Here is a 24,629-nt window from a genome sequence, read left to right as displayed (position 1 = left end):
TTAATTTTCCATTCTGACAACACCAAATTTGGCTTCTGTTGTTTGTTCTGGCATAGCTGCCATGGAAAGCATCTGAAAGCATCTCCAAAAAAAAGCTTTGGGGATTTGCTAAAACATTCAGCCATGGCTTCTACTTCCCTCACCTCTTCAGCATGTTCTATATCAAGGACTATATTCACTGATTCAAAAACTAATCTTTGGCAGTAAATAATGGGCAAGAACGTACCATATTAAAAATCAGGATATTTAAGGTCCTTAGGCTGGAATCTTCCAGCATGTAGCATTTCTAACTTCCCATCTAAATTGTCCTCTAAATGTTTTAGAAGTTAATTTTTTGTGCTGGTCATCAATACTTTCAGTGACATATGATACTCAAAGGTAAATTTTCATAAATATGAAAATGCCATTGCTAGCATAAATCTATACTAGACCAACATTTATTATTGTATACATGGAGACCATGGAGTCAAAGCATAAGTCTTTTTGCCCTGGTCACAGACTTTTATTCTTCTTCACTAGATTATGTGATTAGAGGCTTTTTAAAGTGTGTGAAGACAAAGAAACAAAGGAACAATGAAGATGTAAGAATCCCAAGAACCTCATCAGTGACAACAAGCACACTGACTAGGCTGCTCTCAGGGATATGACCAGCCTGTGGTCTGAACATGACACCCAGCAGATAAGCCAACAGAAAAGGCTTTTCAGTTCACCTGGAGGGACCAGACATTCCAAGCCATCTACTAGAAAGACCAAGAGGATCTGAGTGTCAGCCAGCAGTAGGGCCATGGGCTTGGACCAGCTGCCAGAGACCTGTTTGTGTGTGGGGGCACACAAGAGAGTTTGTACACAAGGTACTTAGAAGAAAAGAGGATCCAGGGGCCAGCTACTGGACAACACTGACTTTCTAAAGCCAGTTACTGGAGAGATCCATAGCATGTGTGTGTTTCTGTGACCTTTTGTGTGGCAGAAGGTCTGAGCATCAGGAACTGGGGTGAGGCTGCAGACTCAGAGGCCATCGGTTGGGGAAAATGGGGATCCACTATTTGACAGACTGAGTGTCTAAACCCAGCTACTGGAAGGATCCATATTCTATAAATGCACATATTTTCCACTGCTTGTTTTCATCAGTGCTATATTTTCTGTCAGTGCTGATCGGTGTGGCTGACTGTAGATGCAGGTATTGTGTGTGCATGTGCCTAACAAGAACACACACTCAGACTGGGAACACGGCCATGTGGCAATTTCCCTTCTGACAAGCTACTGGATTCAGCAATTCCTACCACTTTTCATCCATATCCATCACAGTTATATACACACTGAGTTGTTTAAATTCCAACCAGGCAATGCAGTTCTGGCTCTGGGTTTCAGGCAGCAAAGAGTTCCAAACATAAGACAAACTAAAAATAAAGGGAGTAGGGACACAAAAAATTTCCAATGCTGTTGACAAGGCTTTGTCTTGTTAACTAACATGTTGGGTGGTGCAGGTTCCTCAGATGAGGTGTCTTTTCAGGTCATAGTCCTGTCTTGTCTTTAGTAGCTATCAAGCACCATTTGAATCAACCCATGAGAATGGTGAAATGCAAAGGCCAATCAGGTAAAACCTGAAGGCAGTGAAAAGACTGGATAAGGACTAAAAAAGTCTGCCAGGACTTTTAGGATGTAGAAATTTCAGCTCCCCATTGCTATCATCCTCATTTGCTGCCTGTCCAGTAAACCACCTCAGATGTAAGAGAGAACAAGATGACCATTAAAGTTTTCAATATTGGAGAACACCCTCTATCTGGAAACCCAAGAGACTGGAGAATACAAAGCCCTCAGCATGGAGCAATTCAAGTGGAACAAGGCATTTGGAACTAGAAGCATTATCAGCTGCAAGTCCAGTTAAAAGTTTGCACTATTTTGGGCAAGGATGGTTTTGGATCCTTAAAATGAATGTGGGAAGGATGAAATGGGTTGAACACTGACAGGACATTAGCACAATTGATTGAAGGCAAACAACAATTTTCAGAGCCAAATGCTTAGCTGAATGACATCTAGAAGTTGCCAGAGCCACTGAACAGCAGTTAGGGAAAGGTAATAGCACAGACAATCAGAGCTGGAGACATTATCTTATGGTAGATTCATGAAATTGGACTTGTTACTCAAAGAAAGATTATCTGCAGAACTACACAAGTCAGAGAGCAATTTCTTCAACCGTCTGTCTAGGCAAATCCTTTTCCTCCTGAGAGAGTCAAAGGACAATGAGGCATAGACTAGTAGTTAAAAATAACCACTTGGATGATGTAGTGAACTCTGGGATAAGCCTCATTTTGGACTAATGCACCAAGGTCAAGAGAAAAATCTTGAAGTGCTTTGTCAGCCTCAGAAAAAACATCAGCATGGCAAAGTGGGCTGCAGACTGCTCTGTAGTCATGCACAGAAAGTATGTAAATATTTTCCATCAGGGAAGACAAAGAGGAAAGGTCAACAGTGAGCTAAGCAACTGGAACAAAAGTACAGCTGGAGGCAGATGAGGAAATGCCCAGGTACCAGGGTGGTCTACCTATGGAGATCTCCATGGCTCTGATCTCCCTACGAACGTGCACATTAGAGACTGAAACCATCAGGGAAGAATGGAACTAAATAAAGAAGCAACACCTCACCATGTTTCCACTGTTTAGAAAGCTGAAGCACATTGAACATGGGCATCTTGAAGAGCAGAACAAGAAAGATAGCAGTAAGGGACTAAAAGCCATAGGGAGTTGCATGGCAGAGGAGAAGTTTTCTTTGGCTATCAAAAAATACCAACTATCCCACAACATTTGTAGTTTTTCTTCTCTGGTACCTGGTGGAGCTGTGAAGCCCTCTCAAAAAAGGCACACAAATAGCAGTCTTTTAATTAACCACATGGAAAATTTGTTAAATTAGGGAATATATCTATAATTATAAAGTCAGAAAAACTACTGGTATAAGATGAAGCTGGGGAGAGAAGGAGATGCCTGGTAATACAATGAGGAAGAAACTCGAGCAGTGTGGACACACCTGCCAGAAGCAACATGTGGCCAAGCAAGCACTTGCAACCAGCTCATTGACCCCAGTTCAGTTCCTGGCACTGAGGGGAACCAAGAGCACTGTTGTGGGACTCCACATCCTCAGCTCTGTTATACTGTCACTCAGACACCTTTGTGGCACAGAAAGTATCAGGCCTTTGGTGCCAAGACCCAAGTTGTCCTTGCCAATTCACTGCTCTTAAGATTTTTAAATAACACTTTGTAGCCTGTCCAAAATATAAACAGGCAGGTAAGCGATCAGGTACTTTAATGGAGTTCAAATAAATCAATAACATTTAAATAAAGTGTGAAAAATCAGTAGTCCAGCATCCTGTTCTAATTGATACAATCTTGTACAATTTTCATCTGTGCAGCTGCACACTGTGCTCCATCTTGGAATAGTTCAGTCAGGTTGTGATACTTACTGACAGCAGTAAAGGTTTCAATACTTGTGGAGGGTTCTTACTGGGAAATATCAAGTCCCTTTAAGTTACCTTCAGGTTTTCTATCTGAATAATTTTATATATAACCAGTACTTTTAAAAAAATAAAAATTCTCCATTTAAAACATAGGAACAGTTTCTAGGGAAGGTATGACATTTCTGCATTTAAAAAATTGTTACTAAAAAAAATATAGTCGGTGACAAAAGAAGTGGAGGGGAACCCCAAACAAGGCAGATTCTGAATTATTGTTTGTATTTTTTAATCACCATGTATTGCCAAAGCAGGCAAAGGCTGAATGACTGAGCAGTGTGCATAAAAAACAGCTTGTCATTAATTTTAAAAGATACAATTTCTTTTCACATTAAACTTTATTCTCCTTGGAATTAAAAAAGAAAAAACAGTACATTCTAAAATTACATAGTTAAGAAAACAACATTTAACCTTGCTAGTCAAGTGACATCAGAAAGTAGCAGCTTTTCCAATTAAAACAACATCTCTACAACATAAAGAAACTTCTGTGCTTGTTATTTAAATCCAAAGCTTAGTCAGGACTGAGAAATTTTACTTATATATCAATTAGCATCCAACAGGCATGCATAAGTACTTACGAAAATATATATTACAAATAATTTTAGACCAGCTTAATGCTTGGCTTAAGTAGACACAGAAGTGTGGATCAATCTGCATAAAGGCACAGCAATAAAATACTTACAGCTTCCCAGAGAAAGGACAATTTCCATCTTTGCCACAGACTGCCTAACTATACTTCATAGCTAATATTCATTCATATAAAGGTATTTTAGGGAACTGGAGAAGTGCAAAGATTACAAAATTCCAGCACTCTCCTTATTTAGAGCTATTCTTTGAGACAGAAAATAGCTGAGAATGCTGGACCAAAGGCAAGACCTTGAGCTACATCATCATAAACCACATGGGTACATGATCACAATAAAATAAGTCATTAAAATGAGCCTGTTCACTTACCTATGAACAAGCCACAACAGGTATTATTGGCAGTGAAACACAAGCAACTCATGCTTTACAAACTATTTGAAAACCACAAATGCCTCTGCTGTCCAGGATGGTGGGCAGTTTTATGGCATGTTTTTAGCTTTTAGTGCTGATTTTGGTCCCTGGCAATTGCATATGTAACTAACCAGTTCAGCAGCAAGTGCAGATTCTACCATTGAATGTATTATAATTAGTTTTCATAAGCATCTGAGCTTAGAACTTGCTCAAGTAGAAATTAGTAAATCATTATCACTCCAGTCACCTTTGAAAGCCAATGCAAATGTTCAGATGAGAACTCCTGTATTCACAGAGCAAACCCACTGACAAGGAAGCTGCTGTCTGCCATACACACAGGAGAATATGAGCTGAAATTACAGTAATTTTTATGATAGCTAAAATACAATTAAGACATCTGATGTCCAGAAAATGCCATTTTTTCCCCATTGCCTTTCTGTTTGGAAAGTAATTTGCAGTATTTCAAAGTGCTATCCAGAGAATACAAGCAGCAGCCAAGCACAGGAGAAAAAGGGATCCAAACCCTGCACCTTATCAGCCTACAGAAAAATCTGTTTTTCTTTCTGCAAACTTGTGGCATGATACCAGTATTCAACGGCAATATCTTTCCTATGCTTTTTAGTGTGGCCCTTCAGCCTTCTCATTCTGGGTGGGGAGGGGGCAGAAAGGAGCTTTGTCTTGGGAACATTTTCAACAGGTTGAGAAGGGGCACACAGGGGAAAAGATACAGGAGCAGGGCAGTGGGAGGGGGAAAGGAAAAAAAGTCAAGACTAGTCCAATAGGGAAACTGAAAACTTCATATGGAAGAAGGTCTATTTGAGCCTGAGGAAGCAAAAGAGTATGAGCATAGCTTCTCCCAGAGTGGCTGTAGCAAAGGGATTAAGCAACTCTCCTCTTCTTTACTGCCTCTGGCAAAAAGCCCAGTCCATTCCAGTTCCCCAGGTAAACACCAGAAAGCTCCAAGAGAAGATCAATTTTATCTTGATCTGTTTTTTTGAGTTGGCTGGGCAGAGTTTAGTGCAGTATTTCTGTTTTCCTTGTTCCCAGTGACAGTGCTTTGCAACAATTTTTCTACCATTTCTAGTAGTTCTGGTGTCAAAATTTAGCAGCATCTTCCTAGACTGGAACAGAGGGCGGCACAGGCTTCCTGCAGAGCAACTTGCAGACTCAGTGACTAAGCCCCTCTCTGTGCTTTTGGCAATGATGGCATATTTTATAAAGAAAATCCATTGCCAACTTCATACAGAGCACCCCAAGCTTGCCTCCACTGGATTGCCTGTGGCTTGTTGGGTTGACTTCTCAAAGTTTATGAATGTGGTGACATCCAATAGAATTTCAGGGCAGAAAACTCCAAAGCAACACTTTCCTATAGTCTCCTACTGTTTTAAAGATGGCATGTACCACCTAGTTACATTTACTCACAGAAATGCATGTTAGATATATGTGCACACACATATAGAGGGGTATTTTTTTCTCAAGATATGTACTGACGAGGATTTAAAGATCTGATGCAAACAGCACATTTTTTAACAAGAGCTTTCATAAACTACAAAGTGGTAATGGAGGTTCTTTTATCACTTCACTGGACAACAAGTTTCCACTGAGCAAAAATGCACTTACAAACCACTCTATCCTATCCAGATTTTAGCAGACGTGAACCAATGCATTCACTAAATGACCTGGCAAAGGAACAGAGATGGGGGAGAGCTTTCATTAAGAAGAAAACATACTCTTTTATGGCTTATTACAGCAAAAAGCTGGTATTAAAACACAGCTCTAACAAGAACTTTGAGAGATAACCACTCTGGTCTGCAGGAAATGGCATTTACATTTCATGCAAGAAACAGTGTTAAAATCTGTCTGGTTTAAATCTCTGTCACCATGTGTTCATGCATCAGCTTTACTCATTGGTGCCTCTTAACTCATCAGGCAACTCAGACAATACTGAGTAATTTTTGTATTCCTTTTTCTGAAATTAAATTGTTAAGATTCTCAAATTAAATTCTCAAAAGGCTCAAATTTCAGTGCTACTAATAACAATTAAAAAAAAATAATAATTCCTGTTATAGGTTCGAAGTGTAATTTTTCATCTGGCACAGTTGTTTATGAGCTATGAACATTCATTATCACAGGAAAACTTGTTCATGAACGTGTGACAAGATTAAAAGAAACACAAGCTAAGACTTAAGTACATAGGTTTTTTTATCTATTATTTGTAATGCCATAGCGCCTATGAGGTCTAATCACAAACTAAGACTTGCTGGACAATCAGAATAAAAGGACTCGTTGAAGGAAAACATTGTGGAGGACCACGTTATAAAATCATAGTGGACTCAATCTTTACAAAAGCTCTCCAACTCCAGAGTTGGGCTTGATAGAAACCTCTACTGGAAAAATTGAGTAAAATTCTCTGTCATACAGATGAACAAAAGACAGTGACCTCATTCAGAAAGAGAAGTTCAAAAGGAATTTCATTTGCAAGCATAAGGCTTTCCTTTCTGGAGGCCAAACAGCAAAGGACATTAGGAAAATTTTTTTCACAGGAAGAGTGGTTAGACACTAGAATAGGCTGCCCAGAGAGGTGGTTGAGTCACCATCCCTGGATGTGCTTCAGGGTCATTTGGATGTGATGTTGGTGGATATGGTTTAGGGGAGAACTTTGTAGAGTAGGGACAATGGTTGGACTCAGTGATCCCAGGGGTCTTTTCCAACCTGAATAGTTCTATGATTCTAAGACCATAATAACGAAACAGACCAATAAAGTCAAGATGCATCATCAGTGCAGAAGAAGCGAGGAGCTTCATATAGAAAGAAATAGCTGACTTGAGCAATAGAAGCAAAATGTACTGCAGAAGTACAAAAACAATACAAGGAACAATAGAAATTGCAGCTCCAAGCTGGGAGTTACCAGCTAGAAATGAAGAGGGAGGCTGCAGTCATAATAAATTGTAGAATGATTATGAAGTGCCAGCATGATGCAATGATGGAAAGGCTAATAGGATTCTGGGTTGACAGATGTGTGTTAGTGCTACTGTGGTGAGGAGAGTCCACAGGAATGCTGTCCATGACTCTGGATATTTGAGTGGAAAATGGGTTATTTCAGCCTGGAGCAGATTGAGGGACAAGATACTCTGATGACTTACAGATTCTGCCTATTTTCCTGTTTTGTAAGAGGAAAGATTATTTTGTTTGCTTGTTTATTTAGCCTAATAAAAGAAAGGTTGGAAGGGGATATGATGTCCATAAACACAACCAGACCATTAACAATAAAGAGGAGCCTCTAAGCTACCAGACAATGTTACCACAGGAACAAATAGGCATTAATTGTCCAGCAATAAATGCAGACTGGAATTCTAAAGAACATTCCTAATGAAAGGAATAATATTGTGCAAACAGCCTTCATATCAAAGCAGTGCAAGGATAAGGAGAAGAGAAGAAGGAGGAGAGAGAGAAGAAGGAGAGAGAGAAGAAGGAGGAGAGAGAGGAGGAGGCTATACATAATAGTCTGGGGGCCTGGGGGGAGAGAGGGGTGGCAAAAATAAGGCAGTAAAACCCAAGCAAACAAGACAGAGAAGCAAAACTCACCACATTTCATCATTCCCACTTCATAACACTTCCGCAGCCGGCACGCCTGGCAGCTTTTGCGTCTGTTTTTATCTATTGTGCATTGGTTGGTAGCTGGGCAGATGTAATCGTTATGTCCTGCAGCAGTGAGAAGGGAAAAATGTAACATCTCCAACAGTCATTGGTCATTTCCCTAATCAGGACCTTCTTGATTTTCAGTATGTCCACTTTTTCAGGTAGGTCTACCTAAGCTCCATTAATTTCAGTAGATGCAAAAATGCATATTTATCCTATACTGAAACATCCGTTTGTGGCCTCAAAAGTAACCAGACAACATAGACCAGCATTTGGTGATGACTGTTAGATACCCAAGTACCTTCTAATACCAACCCATTTTTTAAAATGGGACATAATGCTCTTGTATGAATTTGCTCCCAGCTTCCAACTGCTTACTGTACACTGGGACTCAACAGATGGCAGAGAGTAGATTTTTCTTTCTCATCAGAGTTGATAACAGCAGGCTTCAATCCTGCAAAGATTTTAGCAAACTACAGCTCTATTTACTGAACTCTCTGATGTGGTGAGTTCCAAGAATGAAGAAGCCTTTGGAGGATTGACCCTGAACTGAAGTTAATAAAACAAGCAGCCTAAGAGAGAAAGAAGACTATTATAAAATAACCTATACTGTATAGTTCAAAGAAAAGCACCAGCAGAACTTATAACTGCTAGATATTATGGACAAGTATTTCTCTTATTGTCATCAGTTCCCACTCCAGCCTCCTCTCCTTCTCTCCCACCTCACCCCCACTAAAACTCCTTTATATAATTGCATTTCATTACTCAATAATCTGGTCCAAAGGTTTATTACTGCAAACTGGACTTGAGTATGCCCTTGGTGAAAATACAGTTGAATAATCTGCTGCCAAATACTGGAAATCTCTCTTGTAATATTAACTCATTTACATTTCTAAATGTCATCTCTCTCAAGTTGTTTTTTTAAGTTACTTATTCAAACTTTAATAATAGATCAGGCAAAGATACAACTACTAGAGGCTTTTTTTTTTTTTTACTTGATGCAGGTCCAAAAGTTCATGTCCTTAAAAGTAATTATTTAACTGAACCATTGTGACTATTTCCTTGCAAAATTAAAATAATTTTAACCTTGAATTTCTGAACTGACAATTTTTAAAATAAGAGATTAGGTTACATTTTGTCCTGTTTCCTACTGGCAGATATGACTGAAAAACAAATTACTGTTTATCACTCTTCACACAACATGGGGGGAAAGCAGGAAGAAGCTCTCTGTTGCACTGTAACCCAATCACACAGGAGCATAAAGTGGTTTAAAACTCCTATGGCCTTGGGATAATTCAGCTTGCAGGCAGATGGTCAGATATGGGGGATGAATATACTAAACTACAAACTTAGACAAGCAGAGACCACACACAGTTGCTCAGTCATACCAGCTGATTTTAATTAGACATTAGCCCAACATTTTGGTCTCTGGTTTGCCTGAAAGTTTTTTTATTTTTATAAGCAATATCCTTCATAACAGCAGTTGTAACTGAGTGCTTGATAGTGTTTCTTGCCAAAAATTCACTTTCATTTATTTGAATTACAAACAGACGTTACCTGACAGGGCACAGTAAGGTTTACAAAAGGCCACAATGGGTAACTTGTTCACAGCAAAAGCACATGTGAGCAGGCGAATAATTTTGCTGACAGAAAACACTTGCACTTCAAATTCAGTTCCCCATTTGTGACAAACCAGAGACAAAGTTCTCTTCAATTATTTCAGAAATCAAAAGTGCTCGCACCAGTTTCTAGAAAGCGTTACTCACCCATGCAGAATTTGCACAATAAGTTGAAAGGGAAAACAAGTTTTGCATTCAATTTTATTCTAATTGTGACACAAACTCTGCCATATTGAGCCAAAAGAAAATATCTGAAGGCTGCTAAAGGCTTTGTGTGAAAAAGAGGAAGGCAACATTACAGTCCAAAGTATGACAGGAGTTTCTCTGTTACTAACTGCATGTGGTATCCAGTGTCAGTCCAATCAAGTTTCTACCAGGAGGCCCCAGATGAGGTCAAAGAACATGATAACTAGAGAAAAGGTTAAAGAAATTAAGTGGTCCAAAGTTACAATATAGTGCACATGTAGCTGCCCATAGGATATGACAAAAAACATGGAGACCCGCCTTTATTTCATACTGTAGCCACTCAGTAAATTTGAACTAGATTGAAGAATTTAAACATTGAAGTGAAAATCTTAAATGGAGAGATCTGGCAGAGATACTGCAAGGTAGGCTCTGAGGATAGAAATTATAATCAGATTTGTGCCTAACACTTACTAGACATATTTATATATCCTACATACTGTGTAGATTTTCTATGCTATGACTCAACAGCTCCAGGCAATATAGTCTTGTCAAGAATAGTTCCTGGCAAGCAAGGTCTCCAGACTATTACCTACTCTAACTGCATGAATTATACCAAATTCTCAATCATTATGTCACTTTGGAACACAAACTGCAAGCAGATTCACAGGTCTGCAGTGCCATCCCACTGAAGCCTTTGCTGCAGCACCTTCCCATGCTATGTACTCCACCTCTTCTCTAAAGAAATCAATTCCCTACCTTGTAATGTTTCCAGATCTTGATAACATAAGGGCCAAAAGATAAAGCAGTCTAATCACGGGTTGCTCTCTTTTTAGCATGCAGCACTACACCAGGATTTTAGATCAGCTCATTACTAGATCAAATGCTGTAGCCCCTGATCATATGAAACAACTTCTTTGAGCAAAGTTATCAAAGGCTGATTCTCCTACCTTGAATACTTCTTTTAAAGAATGCTTTGCAACCTTCACATGACCAGACCCCATAGTGGTATCCTGAAGCATAGTCACTGCAGACTGCACAGAAGTGGGCATCCCTTTTTGAGCCAGGATTATTTGCAATTGGGCTTGTACAGTCATTGCCATTAGTTTTTCTTTTTAATGTTTCTCTGATAGAAAAGAAAAACATGTTATAAAAGAGGGGAAAAAAAAAAAATCTACATTGCAAAGAGTTTCTTTATTTTCCACTATCTTCAGTTGTCTCTATATAGAGCCTTCTAATTGCTGAATACAGGATAGTGTGAAACACTGTTAAGCCTTTTCCTGACAAAGTTTTTTAAAGCTGATCCCAGAGTTTTCAATGATGACACACTATAGAGTTTTAATGTACTCAAAGGCATAAAACTGGACTGCTGTCACTCACAGAAACTCTGCAAAAATCACATGGGATGCTGATGGACCTTGAGCAACTCTTGGAAATGTACAAGTCCAGTAATTTGTGAACCAAGTAGACTTTGCCTCTGGAAAGCTTCGCTTGGAAAATGCAAACTCAGACAGCTTGGACTGACATGATAAACACAACCACAAACAGAGCTGCTGTTAAGCAAGGTAACATTCTAGACAGAGCAATAACACATCTAGCCTTAAGTATCTCACCCTTTAAACAAGACTTTATTCTTTCAAGGAGATTCTGGAGCCAAATATCTTGAGATATAATTCTCAGCCTACAAAAATCAACTCACAAGGTTAGACAGAATTTTCTGTTCAAGGTGACGACCCACATTAATCACCCTAATGCTAAATAAAAGGAAGCCTGAATACAAAAGAAGAATGGAGAAACACAATTAATAAAACCCTTCAATATAAAAAAAAATATTGCTCCATATAAATTAATAAGATATATGCATTTCTGAAGCACTGCAAATAGTTCCAAATTATGGGAACTATTCTTAGTGACTGGATTACAATTAGAACAGGATAAAAACATGAAATAACAGCCAATTCCTGACACCAAGGTCCTGTAAACAAACAGCAGGAGGAAAGGAAATTAGACTATCAGTAAAGTGGGTTTTAGGTGTAGGAAGCATATCTATTGTGTACTTTTTCTCTAGACCTCATTTTCTTGGTGGTTTTAGCATGCCTTGCCTTCATGGTCAACACCATTTCTAGACAGAGAGAAAACAGTGTCACATGCAAGCTTTCAGCAGTAGTTTAACAAAAGAAAAGGTAAGTCAACAAATAAGTATAAATTTAAACACCACTGGCAGAAGTTAGAAACTGCAGAATTTTCCTCATCCCACCTTCCAAGCACTACTAGGGAGAAAAAGAGATATTAATTTGGATAGGACAGCAGACAGTGTGGTTTACAACTTCTAAAGAACAAGGGTATGTTGCCAGGACAGAAGAAATCTGTTCACCAACAACAGCAGGTTTAAATGGAGCAGCAGAAAGACACTGAAAGTACTGTCAAAGAGGATTTAACTAAGATATTAAAAGTAGACTTTGTGCTGGTTTCACGGCAGGAGGTAAGGAAAAAAACACCCACATGCCAATTAAAAATCATCAAGTTTGTAGGTATTTGAGGAGAATGTGCTCCAATTTCCCAGCAGAAAATGCGGAAAGGACAAAACGTGGCTCTATGAGCAAATGCCAAAATAGAAAACAATTAAGGTATTTGGTGTAAAATTAAGTTACTGCAAACTTTTAAATAATGTGAATTCCCTCAGGTATTGCAGGGCATAACAGTGCTCAGATGTTTAACGTGTCCAGTCTTTCATTACACACACACACTCCTGTTAAGGGGTTGCTGAATCACTAGATTATTTTCCCTTCTGCCACGCTAGGAAGACCAGTGTGAGGGAACTGTCCCTAAAAGCAAAGGAACTATCACACACACCTAACATGCTGCTAATGCAAGAAGGAAAAAGCAGCGCTATTCCTTCCTGTTCCCCTGTATTCAGAAGAAAAAGTGACTTGAGGTTTCACATTAGTAGAAGAGGTGTATTTGGAAGGTCTACCTGGGAATCATGATCCAACTGTGAGAGTCAAAAGAGGATCAATATCTGCTAGAGAGCATCTCAGTGACAACTGTTACACTGTAGAAAGGATGTTCACTGCCCTTACTAAAGCACTGAGACACTTTGGGTGAAAATACAGAAAAAGCACACACTGTAATTAACATCTCACTGAGGAGTATTGTTTTTTTTCCTTCCAGCCATGAGAAGTGTTTTAAAAACCACTTTTTCTTCCACTGCTTGTAAGTGTAACGACAGGCACCCTGCACACGGTCTAGCTGCGTGCCTTGCACAGGCTGTGGCAAACAGCTTGTACCCAGAGCAACAGCCTGCAGTGAATTCCTCCTGCAGGCAGAATGAGCAACAAATCTGCTCACCTGTGATAGCTGCAGCAGTGCAGCAGGAGGTTCAAACCCAACTATGGTTACTGCTGTCTTTAAGGACAACAGAGCTAGGAAACATTTAGGAGCTTTAAGGTACACGTTCCTTACCCTGAGAAACTTGGGATAGAATCAGAACGGTGAAGGTTGGAAGGGACCTTAAAGATCATCGGGTTCCAACCTCCCTGCTGTGAGCAGGGACACCTCACACTAGACCAGGCTGCACAAGCCTCATCCAACCTGGACTTGAACACCTCCAGGGAGGGGCTTCCACAACCTCCCTGGGCAACCTATTCTGGCACCTTACTGCCCTCAAGGTGAAGAGTTTCCTCCTGATGTCTAACCTAAATCTCCCCTCCCTCAGTTTAAAACCATTACCCCTTGTCCTATCACTACGTTCTCTGGTGAAAAGCCCCTCCCCAGCTTGCCTGTTGGCTCCTGTAGGATCCTGTGGGGATCAGACAGCATTTCAACACAAACAGGTAGACCCACATGTGGCTAGAGACCACCTTCCAGCTCTCTTCAGACTGATGGACTCCAGCATGTTTAGCAGATGAATGAGCTGCCAGGCCCCCCAGAAGACCTGGTGGTGGCTAGTTGGATGCCCACAAAGCTCCTGCACCAAAGGATGCAGGAAAATGGGAATGTACCCTGGCTGCTACCAAAGAACTGCATGGACCAAGATTTACTGCCTTACACCTCCTAATACTCCTCTCTATTTTATGATCATGGTTTCTATATAGAGACATTATGTTTCCATAAAAATAATTAAGATTTTTTTGAAAATAACCTATCAGTTATTTCCTACAGTCATCAGCAGTGACAAGACTATTACCCTACAGGAGAAGGAATTAGCAAGACTACTTCGGTTATTCAGTATCTATTATGTCTCTTATTTACATCTGGCTTTACCACAGCAAGTGTTTGATGCACATGCCAAACCTAGACAACTTGAACCTAAACTCAATATTTTATTAAAAATGAAGAAGGGTGACAAGGTTTTAACCTAGAAGGAAGTAAGATTTGCTCATGACATTTGCTGTCTGTTTCTGATTTTTTTTTTGGAAGCCTAAACTATTGTACATTATAGAAAGAGGGGGGGAACAAATCATTAATTCATAAATAAGTATTCCAGATTTTATAATTTCTTATAGATCTTCCCTCCCTCTCACAGACCACTGGCTCATGCAGTGCCTGGAAATAATTCAATCTAATACCAGCCTAAACTTTTGGATGGAGAAGGCTCTTCCTTTCTCTCTCAGAACATGTGTAAAATAATGGGTAAAAATCAGCTGAAGAATACTTTTAAATCTTTATAATCCTCATTTTCTAGAGACTCCATCCACTATAACTTACAGGATTGTTACTATCACAGAACTGTCAGTATTTATAACTCCAAATCACAGGTTCTGCTATGGTCCAAACATTGATTAATATGCTGAAAATCATGTCATAGACATCTCAAAGTTAAGGGGCATATTTTTTGCTTAACCCATCACCTCAAAGAGACTTCAAGATATGTTTAAGTGCTCTACAGAATGAGGGTAATAAAAAAAGCTTAGGAGAACAGTGCAAATATTTTTTGCTTCAGAGCAAAGTTTTAACAACATATAAATATTATATCAATGCACAGAGAACAAGACAGTTACTAAATAAGCAAGCATTGCTAGCCTGTGCACCTAAAAAACCTTTACTTACCAGCTCAACTGCAATTAGAGAGAATCACAGGGAAAATAATAGAAAAGAAAAACAAATTAAATTCCAGAAACACCACTCCAGTAACTTCATTTAAAAGTTTCCTAATACTTTTTAGAAAGTAATATATCTGTTCATTTTTAAAATAAACCTTTTGTTTCTTTAATTAAAATCCTTTTATGTAGGAGATGAAGACAGAAATCAATTTCAGACTACATTTGAATATAATATAATTACACTGTCATATTCCTTTTCTCTTCATGTAATTATAATGCAAATTGTGTGATCCTGTACCAGCAAAAATTATGAGACTATTTCTATTGTCTTCACTGGGTACAGGACCTCTAATGCAAAAAGAAAAAAAAAATATATATATAGCAGAGGCTTTATTACCAAATTATTGACATTTCATTAAAAAAAATGGAACTCTAAAAACTCACAACTATTTTTACATTGAATACAATTAATTCTTGTTGAACTATTGGTGCAAATACTACAAAACCTTTAAGACAGTTTAACACTTTTATTCTGTATTCATATAACGGACCTATTTGTGAGGAAAGGAAATGCTGAGAATCCAAGTTTCTTATTTTAAGCATAAAAAACCAAACCTGGAACTCTACAAGGAGATCCAAATTCCACAGTGACCAGCTTTAGGAAAGTGGACCATACTAGCCTAGCTAAAATTTATAGAAATTTACACCCCAGAAAAACAAACTCCTCTCACAGAGACTCCTGCTTTATTTTGAAAGGTGAAATAAATTGTAACAGACCCGAATATGCAGCAATGTTTTCTTACTCATCTTTCAAACAAAATCCTTTCCTTGAATTAAACACTCCTTAAAATTACTTACAATTTACAGCACTGGTCATTCCCTTCCCTCAGACCTATTCCTTTAAGTTTCATTCCCAAGAAGTTTTCCTTCAAGGTATAATCTCTGAATTTGTAGTGTCACAGTCATTGTTCCCATGGCAGTAAATAAGAAGTTTAACACCTCACCAAAGGGTAAAACAAAAGGAAACACAGGGCTTTTTTTCTTTTCGGCCTTATTTCAGAACAGATATCCACAACAAGGGAATTATAGCTCTTGCTTTTTGTGGGTCCAGGTAAAATGTTTTATTTTGTTTTTCTCTTTTACAACTTGTATACACAAAAAGGGGGTTATAATGCACCATACCTAGAGAAACGAATTGTGAAGAAGGTCCAGCTACCAAGCAACACAGTGGCTACGTGCTGCTGAACATTAAAGATAAGCCATATATTTAGTCTCCAGATTTAATTTCTTCACTGTAAGTGAGGTCCTCATCAGGGACAAGAGCAGTGATCTGTATGAGTCCATACAAATGGCAGAAGACTCAGTCACCTAAACTCCAGCGTGGCAGGTTTGGCTTTCCTATGTAGAGACCACACTGCAGAGCATCAGATCGGGTTCTCTTGCTCTTGGATTACTCCAGCTGCTCTCCCATCATCTGGACAGCTTCAAAGACTAACCTACAGCAGCCTTCCCAGGGCTGTCCAAGTTTTAAAACACTAACCAAAGCAGGAAGAGTTGGGATGTTAGCCCTGCTCACATCAGACCTGTCGGGGGAATTCTTCTGTATATAAGTGCTACCCAAACAGCCTCTCCCAATCCACACACCTACAGTTAAAGTAGGTTTGCACCCCAGAACTGCCTGCCACTCTCTGATGACTCCAAATAGAGACTAGTTAGGTGGCTGGGCTGAAGATCTGTGCAGCCTACAAGTCTGAAGTAGATGTAGATAACACACCTGTGCCAGTCAACCTAGGGCCCACCTGTTGCAGAGGAACATGGGTCTTAAAAATAGCACAAATCCTTTATTAACAATTGAACTAAAACTGTTGCCAGGACATGCTATTTTTCATACTGACAATGACTGCTGAAGTGAAATAAAGAGCCCTATGAATACAGCTGCTAAAACAGGAACAGCTCCTGCAACACCCCAAGCTTCTATCCGTTCAGCAGTTGTTGCATCCATGAATGAAGAAATTCAGTCAGCTGATGATCTGCAAGCTGCTTATGGTTTGTAATATCAGTAAATGTGCAGAATGGGAACATGGTTTTGCTAAAACAGTTTCTATGCAGCTGAAAATTTAGTCCCTGAACATGCTGTTCACAATGTCTTCAGAAAGTCAGCTCAGAACAGCCACAAGAAGTAATGTCAAACTTTTCGGTAGCAGCACCCTTTTGAATATGATGCATTCTACTGTGTGACCATTAATACTAAAACAACAACAACAAAAAAGAACAAAGGAACATTTCTCTTGAAATATAAGTTCATGAAAAGCCTTCGAAAGTATTAGATGCAGTTAAAAAAAAAAAAAAAAAATCCAGACAAAATGCAATTCAAACAACATTGTATAAAAAGGAAAAAGATAATGAATCTTTACTTCTGTCACTCAAAGGGCTTAATTTGCCAGAGCAAAATTAATTTTTATTACCCAAAATAGGATTTAGCAGTCTTGAACTTCTCTTTACACACAGTAAACAGTTCCCACATGGAAGGCATTTGTAGTGCTATGTGTCTGTGTATAGTTCTCCAAGGAGCTATTGAAAAAGAAATCCTATTTCAGAAGTTACATTAAAAGAAGCAAACCACAAAACCCGAGGCTGATTTGCTGTTTGCAAACAGGTTTTTTGCTTTTTTGTGTGTTTGTTTGTTTTTTGTTGTGGTGGTTTTTTTTCTTTCAGAGACACCGACACGTAGAAGTCAAACGCAAAAGAAAAACCAAACCAATCCAAAAACAAACTTCAAAGGACCAGAGGTTCTGTAAAAAAAAATTCAGCAAAGTTTTAAGGAAATGAATAGTACTGACCTGGTCACAGGTAGCACTGGCTCCATCGATCTTGCTTCACACCATGGACTCTTTGGCTGCTCTGCATACAGAAGTGAGGACTGGCAGTGCAAGGTCAGAGGGGAGAGATGGCCAGGAGCAGACCATAACAGATTGGGGCTTGATGTTTGCCTCACAGATGCACTCTCTGAATCACCAAAATTGCTGGTGATGTTGTAGTTCATCATAGCAGGACTGCAGAATGCCACAGCAGAATAGTCGTGTCTGTTTTCCATGTATGATGAGGGAATATAGACTGGGCTGTGTTCTGCTGTCAGCGTGGACTGATTACAGCTGTAGGGAACTGGAGAGATGATACCAGTGGGTGAGTTCTTAATTTCTGTTTTATTGCATCCCATATCCTGAAGCGGCAGCAACTGAGAGAAGTCCTTGTGAGAAGATGCACACAGGGACATTTTGATGCAGGACTGAAGATTGTTGCTTAAATATTCATCCTAAGATAGTAAGGTAGCAAAAAAAGTTGAATTAAAAAGTAAGACAGTTCTGTATCAAGTCTTTTCTAAAAAAAGAAACAAGACATTAATAAAACAGAACATTTAAAATAACTTGTTAAAACACTACATACCAAAATGCAGTTAAACAGTCTATGTACAAATTTGCTACCTTTAAGAAAAAGCTTTCTAGAACTTCCTTAAAAGTTAGAGCTAAGGCATATGTCGAGTTTGAACTCCCTTAAAAAATAATCACCAAAGAAAAAAAAAAAGTAATTTGAAGTCTGAAACAAAGATGCTGATGACAACTTGAATCTTAAGAAAAGTAACTCATTACAACCAAGCTAAAACTGCTCTGTCAGAGGCAAAATTACCTTGTGGTCCACAACTACAGGGTGAGTGCCCTGAGAAATCAGTTCTCTTTATAAAAACTCACCCCTCCTGCTCCCACTGCAAGTGCATTACTTCAGCCTTCCCTTGCTCAACACAAATGTGCAGCAGCAGATATTTTGAACACACACACACAAACAAACATATATATCCAGAATCCATATATATATCCAGAATATATATCCCATATATAAAGCCAGAACTCCACAGCACATCCCCCTCCACAGAGGAGGACGACTTGTAATGGATGTCAGTAAGCATTGCAGCTTCAGCACTGAGAGGACCTTGGATACTCACCTCTGAACAGAGCCATTACAGAAGCAGAAGTCCCAAAACGCAGCTATTTCCAAAAGTGACAAGAAGTTTTAAAATTTCCTGCCACTCTCCATCCCCATCCCAACTCTTCTTCCTCCCAACTGAATCAACTATCAAAACCAAGAACTTAATTTGCCCACAGTCAATACTCCTTGTCAGATTTAGGTATATCCAAATTACCTAGGGGAGAAAAAATTTTGGAAAAAAAGAAAAGCCCATCCAAACCATCCTCCTAAGACATAACTCGTGTCCTGGAAGCATTAATTTTACAGCAGCACTTAATTTTTTTTCTTTTTTTGTTCTTCACTAAGGTTTTCATCTGCATTCCATTCCAGCTTTGAAGACAGACATGCAGCCCTCTTACAGCTCGCAATCCAAAACAATTCTCTTTCCAAAAGAGCACGTTCCAGCCCCCAGAACTGATACTGTAGTGCACTTCTACAGATAGTAATAAAATCTGAATGTGAAAAGTCATGGGATAATTAAAAAGTTACCCAGAGCTTTGCTGTTCCAGAAGCAGCCAAGGTATTGGTGCTAAGTACTCTTACCTTTTTTCACCTCAGGTGACTGTAAAGCAAGATGAGAAAGATTCAAACACATGTTTGCTGAAGTACCAGCAACCTCCCTGTCCCAAAAATTCTCAGCCAGACGGCATTTCTAGTATGCCTTCTTGGGGCCTTGGCACATTTTTCTCCTCTAGGGCCAGGACTGAAGATAGAAGCATTTAAAAAAAAATATGTAAGAAACAGTCTTTTTAAATAAATTGCATAGTTTAGGGTCCGTCCTTCCTTCCCAGTTTGCACTCTGTTGATGAAACTGAAGATAGCTGTAGAAATAACCAGGAACCCATTTAAATCATCTCAGACCCAGCTGCTGTTTTTTCCTTTGTGGGAAACCGGAAAATGAGATATCTCAGCAGTTGTTTATGTCCAGCAGTTTTTGCACTGGAACTCTGATGCAGCCAAAGCAGGAGAATCTGACCTCACTCCTCACACAATCTACAGGCTTAACTTGCCACAACCAGATACTTCACAGTCTCCTCTAAGAGAAACCCAACATAATTCAATCTTCACACCAAAAAGCACTGAAAATCCCAAAGCTGCTTTCACTCCCAGATTATGAGGTGGGTAGCCCAAACAATTTTTAAGCAGCAAATGGTGGAATTAAGAAATTATCTTTAGCCTGCTTACAGTGGCTACTGTAAGTAGGCCCAGTGAGCACACTGAAGTCAAAATGCATGTAAAGCCTCTGTGGAGGTAAAGCTATTTTATGTCATTTGCCATCTCAGAGGCTGTGTGTACTCAAGATGTGCATGAACACCCTGCAGGAGCATCTGGAATGTCCAGCCAGAGCTGACTGAGCTGTCCCCCTTGCAAAGGCCACACACTGCTAAGTAATCCCAAACCCTTCAGAGAGAAGGACCTGAGAGGTATTACAACAACATCTCTGTTAGAGCCAGCTAGAGATCATAGAATCATAGAATCATAGAATCCTAGGGGTTGGAAGGGACCTCGAAAGATCATCTAGTCCAACCCCCCTGCCAGAGCAGGGTCACCTAGAGTACATCACACAGGAAGGCATCCAGGCGGGTTTTGAATGTCTCCAGCGAAGGAGACTCCACAACCTCTCTGGGCAGCCTGTTCCAGTGCTCTGTCACTCTTACAGTAAAAAAATTTTTCCTGATATTCATCTTAAACCTCCTATGCTCCAACTTGTATCCATTACCCCTTGTCCTATCACTGGTCTTCACTGAAAAAAGCTTAACTCCATTGTCTTGACACTCACCCTTTACATATTTGTAAACATATTCTACTGTGATACTTGGATAGTTTTTGCAGCAGGCAACTGGTTATGGAAAATACATGCACAGACACTGTAGAGGCAGAGAGAACACAGAGCTGGTACTACACAGTTTCGTGAATGGAAATCAGCTGAGCTTTAAGTCCTGTTTTTTAATCCACTAGAGTGGTATGCAGGATACCTGCCTGTTCAGTAGAAGGACATACTGTCTCCAAGGGGCAACACACAGCATTTAGAAACATACATAGAAGTGAGGAGAAGCAAGAGAGGTTTGTTTAAGAGGGAGGAGTCCACACAAGCGTGAATAGTCAGTACGGCCTTCCTTAAAAACAGATTCCTCATGACTTACTACAAGAGAAGGGACTCTGGGTTCCACGAGGTTAAAGGAAACTGTACTCGTGGTCTTCAGCCGACTGCAATATAGTGAAAAAATAACAGCACTGGCTTATATAATTAACTTGGGTAAACTGGATCTACATGAGTTCAAGCTGTTCACACATCCCTATACCCAGAGAACGTAGAACGGGAAGCCAAGAGCCTCACAAATAAAGTGAAGCTGCTGAAATTATCCAGCATTGCTCAGAAGGTCCTAAAAACTGACTGCTGGACTGTGAATTTCTATGTCTTAAAGAAGCAGCGCAGATTGAGACCTTGAGATTTAAGGCTAGAGAAAACAAACTCACTAACACCAATACTTCAGAAGGAAGCACAAGCACATTTAAGCCAGATATTACACTAAGCAGTGCAACAGGCAAATACATTTATTCTGTCCTGGTATAATGCTCTCATATTAAAGCACCATTCACTACACAGAAATTAAATTCTATATAAAGTGAACTTCTGTCCTAACACACCCTTCTTCTCTGAAGAAAGATTTTAAAAGATTCAACTGTAAAGTACATTATGTAGGTCTGGTCTATCAGAACTGCACTAGATCTGTACCAGACACAGAAATGAAACAGGTATCTCTTGTTTTCATACTACAGTCTCCTGGAAGACTGCAAATGTTTCTATCCATTTAAGTAATTTTATCTTACCAAGATACACAACTGAAATGCCGTTATTAAGTAAACAGCCACTCTGTCCAGTTCCTTGAGTAACACTTACCATTCACAAATCGAAGACACTACGAGCAGGGTTCTCATCTGGCATAAGAGAAAACAGTTCCATTGGCTCCAGAACCCAGAGGATGATACCGCTATCCATGAGGAGGCAGGAATAAAATGTGATGTTATCAGTGTTATCCACACCCACACAAAAAATTAAAATGAGTTTTCTTGTCTTTAAACAGCTCTACATACTGAACTCAGTGCATCTTGAGAGTGACCATGCAAGATACACCGGATCAGGCACAAGAACTAGTTTAGATGTCATAGTCAAACAGAAACGGGTAAATAATTAAGCCATCTGACCTATCTGAACAAACTCAAAAGCCAGTTATTGCACATTACCTATACAAAGTATCTTTTTTAAAGCCTTGTATGAAATTACACATTTCATTTTTTAGTTTTGGAAAGGGGAAAAAATAGGTAGAGAGGCCAGGCTGCCATGTTTTACAGCTGCTTTTCCTAGAAAATTGCAACAGCCTGCAAAAAGCAATAGAGTGATGGTTCTCAGATGCCATTCAATCAACATACACTACAACATGCTTAGAATTTTCTGAGCAAATCATATATTTCAAGTGAAGACTTCTTTGTAGTAGAGAATTAAGATGACCTTTTTCTCTGCTGGGCTTTAATTCAAGTGCAATCATTCTCCCTTTTATTTTAATAGAGGTGACTCAGCAAGCATGCATTCCACTACCCCACAGCTCAAGCTCCTCAGTCATCTTGCAAATCATTCTATTAATATTATGCTAAATTAAACTTTACACAACTCACCACGACAATGAAAGTAATCATTTTCTCAAAACCTGATCATTAAAGGCAAGTCATTCCTGATACATAAAATAGCACTTGTGCTTCAAGTTTTGTGAAAAATTTATTACTCATTAAACACAGCAGTGTCAGATACTGCCAACAGAAGGCATGTAAGTAAACAAGTTTATAATTACCTGAGAAGGACTAGATACATCAAGTAGGGGACAGATAGCAAAGCAAAACGAAAATAAATCTATCTGTCAAGACCTCAGGTGTTGCACTCATTCCCTCAGGCCATGTACCTATGAGAAATTAATAGCCTGTCCTCAATGAGTTCAAGACCTCCTCTGAAGAAAATATTGCAGATGAAAAGCACAAGGGCAAGAATACTTCAGAACACTTAAGCAATATGAGCACTTGTTTTGGCCTATCTTAGCCTTTCTGTTCCTGAGGACACGGAAAGCTTCTAGTTTATTCTAAACATTCATAAACATATTTTGGGGCTTAATGCTAATTACATATATGGAGGCACCAAGGAAAGGGGATTTGTTACACCAGAGGAACACAAGACTGCAGGAGGGTATCTAACTGCTGTCTTCTCCTTCCTGAAGTGGATTTACAAAGACAACAAAGACACTTTTCAGAAAAAGTCCACAGACCAGCTCAAGGGATTACAGTCACAAGTCAGTGCAAGGGAAATTCCAGCTGGACATATGAAAAATTCTCCAAAGTGAGAATTAAATACAGAAACAGGATATCCAGAAAGGCTGTGAAATGTCTACCTTTGAAGGTATTAAAACACTTGACTGAAAAAAGCCCTGAGCAACCTGACCTCACTTTGTGCAGGACGCAGGTTTAGTTGCTCTCCTGATGTCCTTTCCCACCAGAATTTTTTTATCACTACCTTCATCCACTACTACAGACATTCACAGCAGAGGAAGCTCCATTTTACCTATGCTGGAAAGAGTCAAAGGGTCATTAATTACACTGGCCACCTTGTCAGCTTTGTTCATGAAGGTAAGAGCTGTGGGTCCTGTCAAAAGACAAGCAGCATTTAACATTTCATGGTACAGGGAAACAGCTGTTTTGCAAATCCTGCAGGGAAATTAGTTCACTAGAAGGTAGGCATAGAAATGGAAAAGATTTTCAGATCTCAGTTCCAACTAGAGTTAAAATTTACTACAGTAGTTTTTAGCCTTTAAATTTGTAGATCCTCAAAAGGCTATCAGAGCTCAGAATGGCCTTAAGCTTTCTATGATTCATATTTCTCAGATATGTTTCATAGTCTTAGGGATTCAGAGACCAGAGAAGAAAGCTCAGGAGCACTAATGCAAACCAAGAGACTTCAGCTCCTTTCCTCTCCATGTCTCTACTTCAAAGTACAGCATGGACAATCAGTACCTATTGAATCAAAAAGAATATTTGAATTTCAGCATGAAAATGTTAGCATGTTCCATTACAAAAGACATATGTATCTATTACACAAGTGCCAATGACAAGGATCTATCCGAGGATTTTGTAATCACACTTGAAGTCACAGCAGTATCATGGCAGAAACCAGTCACAGAATATCACTCTTGTCCAACAAGAACTTTATTATTGAAAAAAAAACATCTCCCTCTAGTGCACAGAAGGGCAGAGAAGAGCAGTACAGGTTGGCCTACACCTAGGACTCAGATCTTCATGGACCTGGGATGTGCATCTGTATCCAGCACCTCTGGAGCACACTTGGGTCCCTCAGCACACGACAATTAATTAATTCTTAAGAAGCTAAGACTTGGTTTGATGATCAGGACATAGCTCTGTGCCAACAGCAGGGAACACACCACTTCCTTGGATCCAGAAGGAATGAATTCATAGAATCATAGAACTATTCAGGTTGAAAAAGACCCCTGGGATCACTGAGTCCAACCATTATCCCTACTCTACAAAGTTCTCCCCTAAACCATCTCCACCAACACCACATCCAAACCA

General features: G+C 39.4%; 1 protein-coding gene across 4 annotated transcripts in view; it reads right to left on the bottom strand.

Moving 5' to 3' along the window:
* The window catches only part of ESR2 (estrogen receptor 2), a 35,840-nt gene extending 13,715 nt beyond the window's left edge, over positions 1-22,125 (bottom strand). For 2 of the 4 annotated variants that reach the window (XM_051621371.1, XM_051621372.1), the window contains exons 1-4: positions 21,904-22,125; positions 17,822-18,294; positions 10,890-11,065; positions 8,084-8,200 (exon numbers count right to left, since the gene is read on the bottom strand). In XM_051621371.1, the coding sequence (XP_051477331.1) occupies positions 8,084-8,200; positions 10,890-11,065; positions 17,822-18,294; positions 21,904-21,906 (769 nt within the window). In that variant the 5' untranslated portion in view covers positions 21,907-22,125. Of the gene's footprint in view, positions 1-8,083; positions 8,201-10,889; positions 11,066-17,821; positions 18,295-19,544; positions 20,432-21,903 lie in introns of those variants that run through there. The other 2 variants (XM_051621374.1, XM_051621373.1) reach the window with 2 other exon arrangements.
* Positions 22,126-24,629: the final 2,504 nt, after the last annotated feature.

The sequence above is a fragment of the Apus apus genome, chromosome 5 (genome assembly GCF_020740795.1).
Source record: "Apus apus isolate bApuApu2 chromosome 5, bApuApu2.pri.cur, whole genome shotgun sequence".
NCBI lineage: Eukaryota > Metazoa > Chordata > Aves > Apodiformes > Apodidae > Apus > Apus apus.
This window is presented reverse-complemented; position numbering and strand designations above follow the sequence as displayed.